Source organism: Macrobrachium nipponense, chromosome 13, assembly GCF_015104395.2.
Source record: "Macrobrachium nipponense isolate FS-2020 chromosome 13, ASM1510439v2, whole genome shotgun sequence".
Lineage (NCBI taxonomy): Eukaryota > Metazoa > Arthropoda > Malacostraca > Decapoda > Palaemonidae > Macrobrachium > Macrobrachium nipponense.
The window spans coordinates 52,279,191-52,297,039 of record NC_087206.1 but is presented as its reverse complement, the minus strand read 5'-3'; the positions used below and the strand labels follow the sequence as shown (position 1 = coordinate 52,297,039).

General features: G+C 40.4%; 1 protein-coding gene across 1 annotated transcript in view; it reads right to left on the bottom strand.

Annotated features, from left to right (window-relative positions):
• The window catches only part of LOC135225788 (hypoxia up-regulated protein 1-like), a gene marked incomplete in the record, with an annotated part of 558,991 nt that overhangs the window by 474,646 nt on the left and 66,496 nt on the right, over nt 1-17,849 (bottom strand). The window contains 1 exon segment of the mRNA XM_064265268.1: nt 4,887-5,152. Coding sequence (XP_064121338.1) covers nt 4,887-5,152 — 266 coding nt within the window.

Sequence of the window (17,849 nt, the reverse complement as noted above, 5' to 3'; positions counted from 1 at the left end):
TTTTTTATCCTAGAACAAAACCCCCTCCTAAATACGACACAGGGACCCTTCCTGCTCCCCACCTGTGTAAGGAAGACCCAGCCTCCCCCCCCCGCCCCCCAGGAGGATCATACCAGCGCCCAGGATGTGACCAATATTGAAGAGGATGGTAGTAATACCAGGAGTCATGTCACTATGGTCGCAACGAAAACCCGGCTCTAGGTGACACCACACACCTGAGAAGGTCAACGCGCCTCGAGCGTTTCTGGCGCCTGGCCGCCAGCCAACGAAAAGTCAAATATCCCCCGAATTCTGCAGGAGCATCGGTGAGCGCCTGCAAGACCATGATATAAAGAGAAAGATTCGCCACCAAGAATCAGTGCTCCAGCAACCATGACTGTGATAATAACCTGGCAGATCTGGGCAAAAGTCACATCGAGAGAGAGAGAGAGAGAGAGAGAGAGAGAGAGAGAGAGAGAGAGAGAGAGAGAGAGAGAGAGAAGAGAGAGGAGGAATTTGTAGTAAGCAGTAATAAAAGTTAGTGGTACCTCATTTCTTGAACGTTTCTTATGAGAGAGAGAGAGAGAGAGAGAGAGAGAGAGAGAGAGAGAGAGAGAGAGAGAGAGAGAGAGAGAGAGAGAGAGAGCAATTTGTAGTAGCAGTAATAAATATAGTGGTACCTCATTTCTTGAACGTTTCTTATGTTGAACTTTCCGCTTTTCGAAAAAAATTTTCGAGAAAATTTTGTATCGTTTATCAAACAAATGCTCGTACTTTGAACTGACTGATTATCTAGTTTATACTTGTATTCAACGGCCTACTGGGTCTTAAAAGTTAAACTGCATTAAAAATATTTTTTTCATTTACAATATATGTAGTTAATAACAATATTCGACAAAATAAATAAAAGTATAAAGCATTTAATATAAAATTTAGCTTCTAATATAACATTTGGCATAAAAGATGCATAAAATCGTATGTAACTGCGGTGACGTCATGCCCAGCTGACTTGAGACTGAACGAGGGAACGTTGATATGTTAAGGAGAGAAGAGAAGAGAGAGTTAAAATATTACTGTATGTATGTAAAAGCGAAGAAGAGAAGAGAGAGTTAAAATATTACTGTATGTAAATGCAATAGTAATTCACATAAGAAGGGAATTTCCCAATAAATTTAACGTTATGATAAAATATGAAAACCATCAAATGCAATACAGAAAGAAAAGTGTCTTAATTGAGGCAGTGTTCGGTGCACCGAGTGAGAATGTCTAGTTGAACAATATCAACAAAACAGTAAATGAAAGAGCAAAGCTTTTCACAATAAAATTTAGCACAAATCATTAACAAAATTATTTGTCATTGTGGTGATACACAGCTAAACAGGTAGAGTGAGGGAGCATTTAAATTTTTGAGGAATAATGAATGGGTGATTTTAAGTTATTGTGCATCGTGGTATTGTTGAGGAGAGAAGAGACAGTAAAATCTTTACTATAATATGTATGTAAAAGCAGTAACAATTCACATAAAAATAAAATGTTATTTCACAATAAATTTAACAATGATAAAATATGAAAACAATCAAATGCAATACGGGAAAAAAAAAAAAGTCTTAATTGAGCCAGTGTTCAGTGTGCCCAGCGAGACTGTCTAGTTGAACAATATTAACAAAACAGTAAATAAAAGAACAAAGTTTTTCACATTAAAATTTAGCACAAATGATTAACAAAAACACTCGCCATTGCGGTGATACACAGGTAACTTGAGATAGCGGGCGGGAGTGTCTATATTTTTTAGGAATAATGAATGAATGATTTTAAGTTATCGTGCATCGTGGTATTGTTGAGGAGAGAAGAGAGACTAAAATCTTTACTATAATATGTACAAGAGACCATAAAATCTTTACTATATGTACATAAAAGCAGTACCAATTCACATAAAAAAAATATTTCACAATAAATTTAACATAATGATGAAACATGAAAACGAATGCAATACGGTAAAGAAAAGAAAAAAAAAAATCTTGCTCGAGTCAAATGTACCAATGTAGGATTAAGTCGGCAATTTTTTTTCTTTTTGGCCCTTGTTTTATGTATGTTGCTTGTCTATTATGATTTTTATATTTTTCTGTATTGTTGGGAGGATTATTCGTCTCTAATTCAGAATTATTGTTCATCATATATGGTTCCATTGTTACAATATTGGAGTTTACCAATTTATTTTTGTTTGTTTCTTTTTTATTTATGCACTCTATTTGGTTTTCTGGCTCTGCTGCTTTACTTGGAACAGGGTGTTCCTTTGTATCATTTATAGTACTTTCACTACTTGTGGCAGTACCAAGGAAATTCGGGAGTGACGTGCCAATAGTCATCAACTGTACCAGAATTTTTCCATCATGGGGCCCAGGGGTACTCAAATCACTTATTCATTATTCATAAATTTGAAATGAGATTTAAAAAAAAAAAAATCTTGAAAAGATATCACTGGCCCTTTGCGAAGTTCTTCCAACAATGGCACAAGTGAGAAAGGTCTCCCAAATGTCCGCATCCCTACCCTACCCAAAATGAGGATGGCATAACATGATTAGTATGGCCCAAGTGTAAGCAGAACCTGCTTGCTAGGACTAAGAGTATTATGATAATACAATTATCCCCATCCTAATCACATTATGGGCAAACTGGATAGAATGTCGAGTTCTATTCCTAGAACCAGGCACCCCCTGGAATCCGTGGTCCAGCTCCACAGAATAGTTCCGCCTGAAAAACAGGTCCGAACATTGTCGGGTAGATGATGGATCTACCACAGTTCTCACTATTCAGCTTTGGATTTAACTCCATGTTAAGCCATGATATGTTTTCTCATTTATTTGCTTCCAAAAATCTTGGCAAAATAGAAAAGTCCACAGAAGTTAACTCGAAAATATATAATGTCATATGGGACTCTTGGGTTCAAACCTGGGAAGAAATTCCTGAGGTTCGAGAGCCCCCTCACCACGTCAAGGTGGTTCCATAATGAGGGGGGCAAAAACAGAAAATCAGCACAATATCGCACAAAGGATATCAGTCAGAAAAACCTAAAAGTATTGCATCCACTTCACACTACACTCAAGGACATGACAGGAAGAATCCTAAAAAGAACTTTAACATTCCACTGTCACCTGGTGGAAAACAAGTGAGTACTGACAGTATACCTGGGTCTGCCAAACATTTTGTTTATTTTGAATGCTAAAAGCACCTAATGGTGCGATGATGTAAGCTAACCTTGACAGTAGCAAAGAGTCATCTCAAATACTAATAAAAGATACACTGCATGTAGAGTATGACCTGAGAATTCTTATGACCTATGGTAAGCTTTCTGTCAGATAACATGACTCTCATAAAGCTACCTACTATGAGATTCAAGGCCTCTGTAACACGGTTTTTTCGCAATAACTTTTTATCTATGCATTTCATAAATATAATGCTTATTCAGAATACATATTATATCTACACATAAATTTTGACTGTATTCTGCATTACGTAAGTTGAATAAATTTGGTACTTATAATGTAAAAGAGACCTTTTTTGAAGACGGGCCAACTTACTCAGAGAAAAGGTTTCGAACGCACTCGTTACGTAACTTATGACGGCATTTCTTCCCTCTTTCTCGATGGATGATTGGCTATACGTAACGAAGGCTAAACCTCTGGCCTGGCAACAATGACATACAAATTTAAATACAAGCAAAGCAGTACACCTTTATGAACTCTGGAGCCTCTCCACTGATAATTGTCATAATGAACAAACCAACAAAATATGTTATTAAATATAAAAACACTACAATTATTAGTCTAACTCCCAAAACAGGTTTCCTAAGAAATTACAGTCTACTTTATAGGTCACAATCAGATTGACAAGATGTAGGGAATAGCTGGTAATTTTCAAAAACATAATAGACAAGCTTGATTTGATAACTGCTATATCCAATGTCAAGCAATTTTTATTTATTGGCTATCTACCTATTTACTAAAAAAAAAAAAAAAACAGCCGGTACCGTATATTGGCTTTAAACCTTCACCAATTATTATCGTCAGAATGATGACTTCATGAGGCTCCACCCACTTTCGCCTCGTTATAATTCAGGATAACACTGAAGGCTACCATGGGCACTGTTGGATTAGAAAATTTAACATCTGTCTATAAAAACTAATTTCTTGAGTATGTAGTTGTAAGAAGTGCTAAATGATCCTCAAGGATCCCAGCAGTTGGCCTAAACGTTTAATTCATGTATATTACTGCTATACTGTTGCGGCACTACTGCTACAGTAGTATTACTACACTAGCACTGATACCCCACCCACATCTATCTATCGTTCCGCCATTCATAAAGTCTTTGGGTTTCAGAGCCGATGGAGTTTCTGCCTGGTGGATGGGCGGGGCAACATTTCATTTACCTTGCTTACGTAATGAATGTTTTTCGACTCTTGGCTCGTAATCATTGGCCATGGCGTTGGCTAGATCATTTTTACTCTATAAAAATTAAAACTATCGGGTTTAGGTTATTGATAATGCTGACAAAATTTATGTGTGGTTGTAAAATATACATATGTCAACTTTCAGCTACATCTGATGCTTTGACAAAGAGCAAAGTCCAAAAACCCGTGTTACAGAGACCCTGAATCTCATAGTAGTTCTCTCATAGTGTGACTCATATATGCTGCCAAAAGTAAGGCCTCATGGTCCCACCTTTGTTACTGTTAAACTCAAACCAATTGATTTAAGCATTTTACATTAAATCTTATTTTACATTACCAAAGGATTTGAAAATTTGGTACAGCTACAAAATGAATACTTAATTACAATTATTTATTAAAAGCAACAATTTCTCATATATTATTAATATAACATTCTCATATATAGATGGAACCACTTACTCATCATATCTGAAGACTACAGTTCTTCTGTCTGGATCAGCTTCAATGTTAAAATATGGAAACCTCTTCTTATAAAGTTCAACAATGGGATTATCAATCTTTTTGCCTAAAAGATCTAAAAGGTATATGAAACTACCAGGAGGATACCGTATACCACTAGTCAAAGCATCTTCACCAAAGGTACGTTCACCATCACGAAATGAAACAGCAACTGGAGTCTTTCTTTTGGATTCCTTATTTAGTGCAATTTCCATTGGTACTCCTGGCTGGGGGAAAAATCATAAGCACAAATTAACAGCAAAGCCCTGTAAATCTCTTAAAAAAAATAAGCATTAAATGCTACCATATCATCAATCAACAGCTTCACTTACTTTATAATGAATTTCACAGAAAACAACAGACATATGATTCCTAGTATAATACATATTCGGCACATGAACCTGTCAACCTCACTATCTTCTTTGTTTTAGCCCTGTCAACCTCACTATCTTCTTTTTTTTAGCCAATATCATCAGGTTCACAAGCATGGATTCCAAAGAGAAAAATATTCCTCACACATGTTAACTCTAGTTTGAGACATCCATGCACTCAACTCAGCCCCTCATGGGGAAAGCAAGAGAGGTTATATGAGGTGCTTGAAAATACTTTCTCATCATAAAAACATGGTTTGTTTCACATCACTATCATACAGCTACCTGAATCCCTCTTCAGGGGTTGAGGATAAGTTGAAGTGCAAATGCATATGCATAGTAACATAATGGTTTTTACAAACTAAGATCAAACTCAATTTGCAACTCCAAAATCTATAAAAGGTAAGGAGTGTTTTAGGAGTCAAAATGATCACTTACCAATATTACAAAATGCAAAGGCTCAAACTCAGCAGCTTTAGTCTCTTGTTTGCACTAAAACAAGTGAAGAAGGGTGAATTATGTGGATAACTATAGTGAAGAAACAAACTCCCACACTAATTGGTACAATGCATCCACTCCTCTGATGTTATCATATGAATAAAAATGTAGCCGTTGATTTCAGTCTGAATATAAAAAAATCTGTCAAGAGCAAGATAGTGGGGAAATATATATAGTGGGGGCACGTATTCACGTTCTCTGGATTAGTGGATTTCTTTCTGGACCATATCTACTCAGTATTCGCAGGAAATTTGCATTTTCGCTGTATTTTTCTATGAGAAATATCCAGAAATTCCTGTTTCTTTTTTATCAATATCACAATTTTTGAAATTAAATTGTATTTTTCATACCTATACAAAACTGAGGTCCTTTACATAAGGAATTACTTTCGGCGTAGGCTGGAATCACGGCCGTTAAATTCTTAAACAAAGTGGTTAGGCATTAACTACCGTCCAGTAGGCGGGTAGGCCTCCCTGCCCAGATGTAAATAATTCACTTTGCCTTTTAGCCCAGGTTCAGATTGAGGGGTGGCATGAGGTGGGCATTAATGTAAAGAACCTCAGGTTTGTATAGTTAGGAAAAATACAATTTACTTTCAAAAATTGTGATTTGTTCCTACACGATATACAAACCCTCTGTCCTTTACGTAAGGAAGACTCGCTGATTGGCGGAAAGAATGTGAGTGAGCCTATAGAACTGACTGGAGTTCTGCACACCTGGGCTATTCCTCCTGGTTGTAAGAGCGAGGAGGAGTGCCCTGCCTCTGACAACTTCATGAGAGTATAGGAGTTGCATGATCAAGAGTCAGACTTCTGGGCCTTTCCAAAATGAGTGAGGAATCGTAACTCATCTGAAAAACGTCTGCAAAGAATATTTAGTCGGGGGCATTAATGCAAAGTTCTGGGAAGGGTTTGCATTATTGCCAGTCTCCTTCCTCCCCTTCATAGAGGAAGGATTGGGATTGCTTCTATGATTCTGATAAGAAAAATAGAAAGGAAGCTCGATGTGCAAGCCTACTGCATCAATCACCTGACCAGCCAGTGTAAGTTCGAGTCCTATCCTCAATCTAAAGGAAGAGGAGTAGAAGGACAAGGAGGGGAAGGTGGAGAGGCCAGTCACTCTCGCATCCTTCTTACCTCTAGAACCGCACACCATAGGCAAGATGCAACTTGTCTCAGCACCATTTGGGAGGTTTCCATGTGAAATCTTGTAGCTACAATTAAGCAATTGAGTCCTGAAAGGTCTACATAGGCCTCCAAGTACCTCCCGCTATGGCGATCACGAAGATCCAACTATAAAAGCCGGAGACAGGGGAGGTGGTTATATCACTTCCTTGTTCAGCAGTGACTGAATCTGATGGACGATGGAATAGCTGGGAAGATGAACTGGGGAGTCAGACAGAGGAGGAACAGAATGAAAGGGAATTCTGTACCCCTCTCAAAACCTCCACTATCCAACCCTCCAGACAGACACCCGCAACCGCAGAAACATTAAGGGAAGAAGAGGGAGTTCCAACCCCCAAATAGCCCCGACACCAAAACCGTACCCGAACCGACACCATAACCCTTACTCAAAACACCTGTACCGCCCTGAACTGGAGGAGAGAAAGCCAAAGAAGGAAGAGGAGGAGGAAGGGAAGAAGTCACACTCGGAACCACCACTGGTCCCCCGATTGTGGAAGTCGGACAGGTAGCCGATATACCTGTTGGGCCTGCACTTAACGTAGTGGTTAAAACCTGACTGCAACATTACTAATGAATGCCTATTTTCTGCTATTCCTGAAGGCCGTGGAACCATTGCAAAAAGCAAACCTGTGGGAATCTGAGGAGCCCAAGCCGAATCTCTCAACGACAAAGGTACCGAAGGGGGCACCGAAACGCGACTCGAAAAGGAAGAATAAGAGAAGTCCTGAGAGGTCTGTACTTTAGAAGGTAAAGAAATTGGAATAACCTCCAAGACAGGTGGAAAGAGCGAAGACAAAGAGGAGATGAAAAAATTAGACAAACCCATCCTTTTCAAGGTTAAGAAATATATAGATTCATTCCCCCTTGATAATCGAGAGACAATTCGTTCGTAAACTCAGGGAAATTCCTGAGGACATGATCCTGAATGTTAGGAAACCCCAGGTGAAAACACTGCCTTACTAAATGTCTGTACCCCTGGGAAAGACCTAAGAAGTTTGAGTTATAGTACTCCGGTAAGTTAAAAGGAGTCTTATTCAATGAGCTCTCTCAACAAAGAAAGGCTCTGAGAAACTCTTGAAGGGAAAGGAACCTTAGACAACGGAGATTCCTCCCTGCTTACTACTGTCGAACCTGGCCCTACTATATCCAAGGAAGACTTGACTGACTTACGTGGGCAAATCAGCGGCAGGGAAAAAAAATTCTGAAGGATCCAAAGGAGACCCAGACCTACCGGGGTTGGAATCAAAACAAGAGGAGAGCTGTCCTTGCAACTTCTCTTCCAATACCTCTATGCTAGCATCCCTAACTGTCTTCGTATCGCCTATTGCAGTTATTTTTACAACACACTTTCAGGGGAAAGGGGGAAATCTGCAACTGACACTGCTTGCCCCACACCAGGGGCCAACAGGTCCTAACCTTCGGGTCTGTGGATCTTCATTACTACCAGGACCTGCTAGGGCTGGTTCTGGAACAGGCAGGGGAGCTGAAAAAGAATGATTAGACATTGGTTCCCTATTACTACAATCCTTATCCTCATTCAATTTTGCCAATAAATTAGAAAAAAAGACTTGTCATACTAGAAGAAACCCTATCCTCTAGTTTCTTAACCCTTACACGCCGAGCCGCTATTTACCAAAGTGTCTCTCATATGCCGGCGGCGTTCGGGAGTTAGCGCCAAAGCGGAAAAAAAGTTTTTTTTTTTTTAAAGTCACAGCACGCTTAGTTTTTAAGGTTAAGAGTTCATTTTTGGCTCCTTTTTTTTGTCATTGCCTGAAGTTTAGTATGCAACCAACAGAAATGAAAAAAAAACATCATCATATATAAATATTGGAATATATAACAGCACTAAAAAAATTCCATATATAATTACAGTGGGCCCCTGTATTCGCAGATTTCTCTCGGGAATGTTTCCCCACATTCGCGGAAAATTCGCGCATTCACAGTATTTTCCTATGAGAAATATCCACAAATTCCTGGATTATTTTATCAATTTCATCATAAAATGCACTTCTTGTGATAAAAATATTTAAAAAACCAAGTATGAAAATTTTTAGTGACTTTTCTTGAGTTTTAACTAACAAAATAGGCTGTTTTTAGCATTTTTATAGGGGTTCCAAACATTCACGGGTTCTAACTATTCACGTGTGTGTGTGTGTGTGTGTGTGTGTGTGTGTGTGTGTGTGTGTGTGTGTGTGTGTGGTACGCATCCCCCACGAAAACGGGGGGACCACTGTATATACAAATTGCGCTGTGAGCAAAACGGTTAAAGCTAATGAGTTAAATTTTTTTTGTTGTATTGTACATTGAATTGCGATAATTTTGGTATATAACAAATTGTAAAATGATCAAAGCAACACAGTGAAAATATTATCACAATATGATGCATGAATTCGTAATGCTCGGACATAGTTTTTTTTTTTAAATTCACCATAAATTGAAATATAGTGCTAGACTTCCCATTTGTTGCAAAATGAAGGTAATTGATTGAATATTACTAGACTGTAAGTGTTTTAGCTTACAATTGCAGTTTTCGACCATTTCAGTTGAGTTAAAGTTGACAGAAGGTCGAATTTTTTCTATTTATCATGATTTATATGAAAATATTTCAAAACTGATAAAAGCTACAACCATGAGTTATTTTTTGCTGTATTCTACATGAAATTGCACACATTTTCATATATAAAACTTTATGTAACGGCTAATATAAAACTGTGCAAACATTACGACAAACTGACGAAACAATTTCTGAGATTTTTGGCACAGTTACCACGTGCGGACATAAGGAAAAAAAAAGTTTTTTTTCAAAAATTCACCATAAATCGAAATATTGTGCTAGGGTTTTCCAATTTGTTGCAAAATGAAGGTAAATGATTGAATATTACTAGAATGTAAGAGTTCTAGCTTACAATTGCGTTTTTCGACCACTTCGGTAGAGTTAAAGTTGACCGAAGGTTGAAATTTTAGCACTTATCGTGATTTATATGAAAATATTTCAAAACTGATAAAAGCTACAGCCATGGCTGGTTTTTGGTTGTATTTTACATGAAATTGCACACATTTTCATATTTAAAACTTTAGATAACGGCTAATATAAAACGGTGCAAAAATAACGACAAAGGGATGAAAGAATTTCCGAGATTTTCGGCAGAGCTACTGCAAGTGGACGTAAGGAAAAAGGTTTTTTCAAAAATTCACCAAAATTGAAATATTGTGATAGAGATTTCCAATTTGTAGCAAAATGAAGGTAAATGATTGAATATTACTAGAATGTAAGAATTTTAGCTAACAATTGCATTTATCAACCATTTCGGTCGACTCAAAGTTGACCGAAGGTTGAAATTTTAGCATATAGCGATTTTTATGAAAATATTTCAAAACTGATAAAAGCTACAACCATGAGTTATTTTTTGTTGTATTCTACATGAAATTGCATACATTTTCATATATAAAGCTTTATGTAACGGCTAATATAAAACTGTGCAAACATTACGACAAACTGACGAAACAATTTCTGAGATTTTTGGCACAGTTACCACGTGCGGACATAAGGAAAAAAAAGTTTTTTTTCAAAAATTCACCATAAATCGAAATATTGTGCTAGGGTTTTCCAATTTGTTGCAAAATGAAGGTAAATGATTGAATATTACTAGAATGTAAGAGTTCTAGCTTACAATTGCGTTTTTCGACCACTTCGGTAGAGTTAAAGTTGACCGAAGGTTGAAATTTTGGCACTTATCGTGATTTATATGAAAATATTTCAAAACTGATAAAAGCTACAACCATGGGTTGTAAAATTGCACACATTTTCATATATAAAACTTTATATAACGGCTAATATAAAACGGTGCAAACATTACGAAACTGACGAAAGAATTTCTGAGATTTTCGGCAGTTACAGCGTGGACGTAAGGAAAAAGTTTTTCAAAAATTCACCATAAATCGAAATATTGTGCTAGACTTCCAATTTGTTGCAAAATTAAGGTAAATGATTGAATATTAGTAGAATGTAAGAGTTTAAGCTTACAATTGCGTTTTTCGACCATTTCGGTCGAGTCAAAGTACCGAAGGTTGAAAATTTTGGCACTTATCTTGATTTATATGAAAATATTTCAAAAGTGATAAAAGCTACAACTATGGGTTGTTTTTAGTTGTATTCTACATGAAATTGCGTACATTTTCATATACAAAACTTTATGGAACGGCTAACATAAAAACTGTGCAAAAATTACAACAAAGTGACGAAAAAATTTCCGAGATATGCCGCTGATGTTTTTTAGTGCGAGAAGAAAGAAATTTGTGCATGTGCGCCTGGGTAACGCTTGTAAACAAAACAACAGCTTGATCCGTGAACTCCCAGCATCCCTCAAGGCGCGTGATTTCAAATTTTTTGCAAACTAGGCCCATAACTATTTTTCCGTGAATATTTTAAACAACTTTTTGTAGTTGACGTATCATATGTCAATTAAGCACCTGACAGACAATTTTAGTCAATGTATAATACGTCCATTTGGTATGTCGATTAGGCCTTACTCTCATCATATCTTTGAGTTAAGGGGGGCGTCCGTTTATATAGAAATAATGCTCCAATTTTTATGAAATTATTATATGTTATACATATATATAAGGTGTTGTTCGAAAAAAAAATTTCAGTGATCAAATGATTATTTTGGTTTTTATTGAAAAAATAAGAAAAAAAATTAAAAATGTAACTCTTCCTTCATTTTAGAGCTATTGCAATGCGGCTTTATAAACAGAAAGTATATCATAGTAGAAAAACAATGTTGTGAACAGTTTTTCCATTTTTTGCTTTTTTTTGGATGGGGGGCGAGGGGGAATCCCCCCCCCCCCCAAATTTTGTTGATTTGGTTGGTTATCACGAGTTCCTTGTCAACCTAGGAAACAATCTAGCCCCAAAAAAATATTTGCCTTTCTTTCCTCTTTCCAATGGTATATTTAACTTTAAAATTGGCCTATAAATAAAAAAAATTGTTAGCGTTTGAAGTGCAAAAAAGCAAAAACTGAGAAAAAGGGCCGTAAAGGTCAAGAGGTGTTTTTTTGGGCACTCGTGGAAAAAATGATATTGTTATGTTACAATAAAGTTTCATACATACTTACCTGGCAGATATATACATAGCTAAGACTCCGTCGTCCCCGACAGAAATTCAAATTTCGCGCCACTCGCTACAGGTAGGTCAGGTGATCTACCGGCCTGCCCTGGGCGGCAGGACTAGGAACCATCCCCGTTTTCTATCATATTTTCTCTCTTCCACCTGTCTCCTGCGGGGAGGCTGGGTGGGCTTTTAATTGTATATATCTGCCAGGTAAGTATGTATGAAACTTTATTGTAACATAACAATATCATTTTCATACAATCAACTTACCTGTCAGATATATACATAGCTGATTGGCACCCTTCGGTGGAGGGTAAGAGACAGCTTCTATATGGAATAGACAGGTAAACAACATATGTTGTAGGTATAAATAAAACCTTGGTTCCTACCTGATAGGTGGTAGACTTCGTGGGGGTTTTTGCCCAGTAGTCCTGCATACCTCAAGAACTTTAGCGAGATATATGATCTATGGCCAAGAGTTCTTGTGGGTCTGCCGATGGGTCTTATCCGCTTACTCGCAGAGCCTAAAAAGGACTTTGTCAATGGGTGCTGATCCACTTATATGACAAATACACCTTATGAAGGAGCACACAACCAATCCCGACCACCTGATCCTAACCATATGTTAGAACTAAGGATTGCTCCGAGTTATCCCCGAACTCGTCACAACAACCGTAACTCAAAACCACTACGCACACATACATAATTTTCAAAAAAAAAAAAAAAATTATACTCATCTAATTGACATGACAAGATCTCTTACTGAACAACATAGACGGCCGCCCGTGCTAAACCAAGTCCTCCATTGTTCGAAGAGACTCCAGAACCATATCCAATCCAAAAAGAAGAAAAGTATATACATTAAGGTATTGGTGTCGGCTCCCGTACCCAGAATCGTATCCGCCGATACGAAAGGACCTAGAGAAAAACACTTCTCATATGTCACGACCGAACGTCTTTCAAGTAATGAGATGCAAATACTGAGTTGCATCTCCAAAATGTCGTATCTATGATGTTTTTAAGCGACATATTCTTATGAAACGAGAGAGACGTCGCTACAGCTCTTACTTCATGAGCTTTTACTCTCAACAGTTGTAACTGTTCGTCAGGACAGACCTTATGAGCGTCTGTAATGACGTTTCTTACAAAGAATGCCAGCGCATTCTTGGACATCAGTCTTTGTGGGGTCTTTTAACCGCGCACCAAAGACCTTGTCTAGAGCCTCCCATCTGATGCTTCCTCTGAAGGTAGAACTTCAGAGCTCTAACAGGGCATAGAGACCTCTCTGCTTCTCTGCTACGAGACTCGACTTCCTTTGATTTCGAATGACTTAGGCCAGGGATTCGTGGGATTCCTCGTTTTTCGCTAAAAAACAAGGGGTCTTAAAACGAGCAAATAGCCGAGTCTCCCTTGAATCCTACTTTATCCTGCAGAGCATGTAATTCACTAATTCTCTTTGCCGTAGCTAAAGATAATAGGAATAGGCATTTTCTGGTTATGTCTCTAAACGATGCCAGATGAGGAGGTTCGAATCTTTCCGATGACAGAAACTTGAGGACTACGTCTAGGTTCCAGTTCGGAGGTACTGGTTCCTTAGACTTTGAAGTCTCAAAGACCTTATAGATCGTGGAGATCTTTATTATCTGCCAGATCTAATCCTCTATTCCTGAATACAGCCGAGAGCATACTTCTGTATCCCTTTATTGTGGATACGGCTAGATGAGATTTTTCTCTCAGGAATAGCAGGAAATCAGGCAATTTCCGCTATAGAGGTAGTGGAGGAGGACAACTTCTTGGATCTACACCACCTTCTAAATACCTCCCACTTCGATTGGTATACTTTCGTAGTGAGGTTCTGCGTGCTCTCGCGATCGCGCTTGCCACTCTCGCGAGAAAAGCCTCTCGCTCTGACAAGTCTTTCGATAGTCGAAAGGCAGTCCAGAGCGAGAGCGGGGAGGTTTTGATGGTACCTCTTGAAGTGTGGTTGTCTGAGAAGATCCGTCCTTCTTGGTAGGGATCTTGGAAAGTCTACGATCCACTCTACCACCTCCGTGAACCATTCCTGGGCCGGCCAAAAGGGGGCTATTAACGTCATCTTCGTCTCCTTTGACGCCACAAACTTTTTCATTACTAACCCCAGGATTTTGAATGGGGAAAAGCATATCGTCTACTCGAGACCAATTTAGCAGAAAGCGGGTCTACCATAAGTGCTCTTGGATCTTCCACGACCGAGCAAAAACTGGGAGCCTTTTGGAAATGAATGTTGCGAAGAGATCCACATGAGGAGTCCCCCACAGAGACCAGAGATTCGAGACACACCCTTCCTCGTGTAGTGTCCATTCTGTATGAAGGACCTGGTTCCTCCTGCTGAGTCTGTCCGCCCTCACATTCTTTACTCCCTGTACGAACCTTGTCAGCAGGGAGATGTTCCTGTGAGACGTCCACAGCAATAGGTCTCTCGTCAGTTCGTAAAGGAACGAGGAGTGCGTCCCTCCCTGTTTCCGAATGTAGGCAAGTGCGGTGGTGTTGTCCACGTTTACTTGCACTACTTTGTTTGACACCAGAGGTTCTAGGCTCTTCAAAGCCAGATGTACGGCGAAGAGCTCTTTGCAGTTTATGTGCCAAGTCACCTGTGCTGGTTCCCAGGTGCCTGACACCTCTTCTGAGCCTAATGTCGCTCCCCAAACCTTTCTCCGACGCGTCGGAGTACAACACTAGGTCTGGGTTCTGTGTTTTTGAGAGAGATCCCTTTGTTCTCTTCCAGAGGGGGCAACCACCACTCTAGGTGCGACTTTATCTCCACTGGAATGGGAAAAACGTCCGAAAGTTGTCCGGTTTTCCAGCTCCAAGACCTCTTGAGGAAGAATTGAAGCGGACGTAAATGAAGTCTTCCTAGTGGGAAGAACTGTTCTAGCGAGGAAAGCGTCCCTAGAAGGCTCAACCATTCTCTCGCCGACGTATGTTGCTTCCCTAAGAGAGAGAGACTATCCGCAAAACCTTTTGCGATTCTCTCTTGCGAAGGAAATACTCGAAAACCCCGAGAATCCATCCGAATCCCCAGATAGACTAGGTCCTGTCTGGGGGTCAGCTGAGACTTCTCGAGTTTCACGAGCAATCCCAACGCTTTGATCAAATCTAGAGTTAACTTTAGGTCCTCCAAGCACTGTCTCTCTGATCTGGCCCTGATGAGCCAGTCGTCCAGATACAGAGAGACATTTACTCCTTTGAGGTGAAGAAACCTCGCCACATTCTTCATCAGGCTTGTGAAGACCTGAGGAGCTGTGGACAGGCCGAAACACAAGGCTCTGAACTGAAAGATCCTTCCCCCCGTCATGAAACGGAGGTACTTCTTCGATGAAGGGTGGATCGGGACGTGAAAGTAGGCGTCCTGGAGATCTAGAGACACCATCCAATCTCCTTGTCGTAATGACGCTAGGACTGAAGCAGAAGTCTCCATGGAGAACTTCTCCTTCTGAACAAATTTGTTCAGAGAGCTGACGTCCAGTACTGGTCTCCAGCCTCCCGAGGCTTTCGCAACCAGAAAAAGGCGATTGTAAAACCCCGGGGAGTTTTGATCCCGTACTAGTTCTATCGCTCTCTTGTCCCACATTTGTTCCACCATCGATCGAAGAGTATCCCTCAGCACAGGATCCTTGTACTTGGCTGATAGTTCCCTTGGTATTGACGTTAGGGGAGGAGTGTTCAGGAAAGGGATACGATATCCCTTCCTTAAGATCGCCAAGGAAGACGCGTCTGCGTTTATCAGTGTCCAGGCTTCCACAAATCCCAGTAGCCTGGCACCTACTGGTGCTTGGAGGAGAGAATCTTCATTTTCCCTTTTTAAAGGGACGAAAGGCAGACCTACCTAAATCTTCTCCGACCTTCCTTCTAGTGGGAGGTCTGGAGGTCGGACCACCTCGAAAGGGCTGCACAGATGTACTAGGTCCTTTCTTGTCCGATGCCGAAACAGGTTTCTTCTTTCTTGCTGACTGCGTCAGAAGATCCTGAGTCGCCTTCTCAGTTAAAGAATGCGCAATGTCCTTTACTAACTGAGAAGGGAACAAAAAGTCAGATAGATGGCGAATACAGTAGAGCTGCCCCTCTGAGCATGAGAGACTGCCTTTGTTAAGAAGGCGCCATATACAGTCCTTTCTTTAGAAGACCTGCTCCAAACAATGAGGAGATTTCAAAAGATCCATCCTGTACCGCTTTGTCAATACAAGACAATATGCATAACAGGGCTTCAGGTTCGATTCCTTCCGAATCATGGGCTTTCTTGGACATCACCCCAAGGGACCAATCTAAGAAGTTGAAGACTTCCAATACATGAAAGAGTCCCTTGAGGAGATGATCCAGTTCCGAAATTCCCCACGTAATACGTGCCGAATTGAGACTTTGTCGACGCGAAGCGTCAACTAAGGTCGAAAAATCTGCTTCCGTTGTAGAAGGGAGAGCAATACCCATATTTTCTCCCGTCTGATACCAAATGCCTCTTTTCCCAGCTAATCTTGCTGGAGGCATGCAGAATACTGTTCTCACTAATTCTTTTTTAGACTTCATCCATGAGTCTAAGGATTGTAAGGCCCTCTTCATCGAAATGGTGGGCTTCATTTTGAGAAAAGATGAAGGCTTCTTCGTCTTAGCACTAGAAAAGAGCAAGCGCGGAGAAGGAGGAGCGGCAGGAGTCAATTCGTCTCCATACTCCTCAAGAAGCAGTCAAAACCTTATAGTTAGACAGACCCTCTCTTCCATGATGTTCATCATCCGAGTTTTCATCCAACTCGGTATCTACATGTCTCCCCGCTCTCCTTTCCGTACGTTCCTCTTCTGGAGGAGACAAACTCCTAATAGGAGAGGGGGCTAAGGGAATGATAATCTTTCCTCTTTCCGCTCTATAGTCTTGGAAGGCGTCACAAGCTCCGGCTTCTCTTGAAAATTAGAAGACGCTTCCCGCTTGTATGACGCTTCCCGTTCGCAAGCGTCTGGCTGAACGCTCCTTGCTGACGTCTTGATGACGCTTCGCGCCTGGAAGACGCTCCGCTCTCCAAAGGCGTCCTACTTGGCGTCACATTATTGGACGGAGCGTCCACGTCTAAGATCCGATTTCAATGACGCTTCACGTCTAAAAGACGTCTTACGTCTCTCTGGCGTTACGAAACTCTTGTAAGCCCCCGTTCTCGCTCTCGAACTCGAAGCTTCTGTAAGACGTTTAGCAGCTTCACGTCTGCCTGACGCTTCTCGTTGAGCAGGTGAGAGAGGACGAGAACTTCTTAATTGGAAGCGTCACGTCCTTCCGACGGGGCGCTCAAAACTCCCACTAGAGAGGACAGTTGCTCTTGAACTGCCATAATTATCTTCCTTGACGCTTCTTCCCACGTCCAGTGCATGACGCCTTTCGTCATCACTCGGGGGAGAAGAAGGAAAGGGTCTTCTGCGTACACGTCAGGTGACGCTGGGACGGCCACCTTCGCTTTCTTAATAAAAGAAGAGCGTCATCTGAGAAGCGCTCTGGCTAGAATCTATTTTCAGGTTCCTTCATATGACGCTTCAGCGGTCTCGACAAGTTCGACTCCTTCCACCCCTCCCCGTTTAGGTGGGGAGAGGGAGAGGACGAACGAAACACTCACGAAGGACGCTTTTTTCTGTAGCGCCCTTGAGCCGCCTGCCATGAAGCAGAGCTAGTGAAGGGACGTCTGACCGTTGGGGATTCCCCACGACCTCCTTAAGGCTTTGACTTTCTTTCTCCTCTGGGCATGGGAG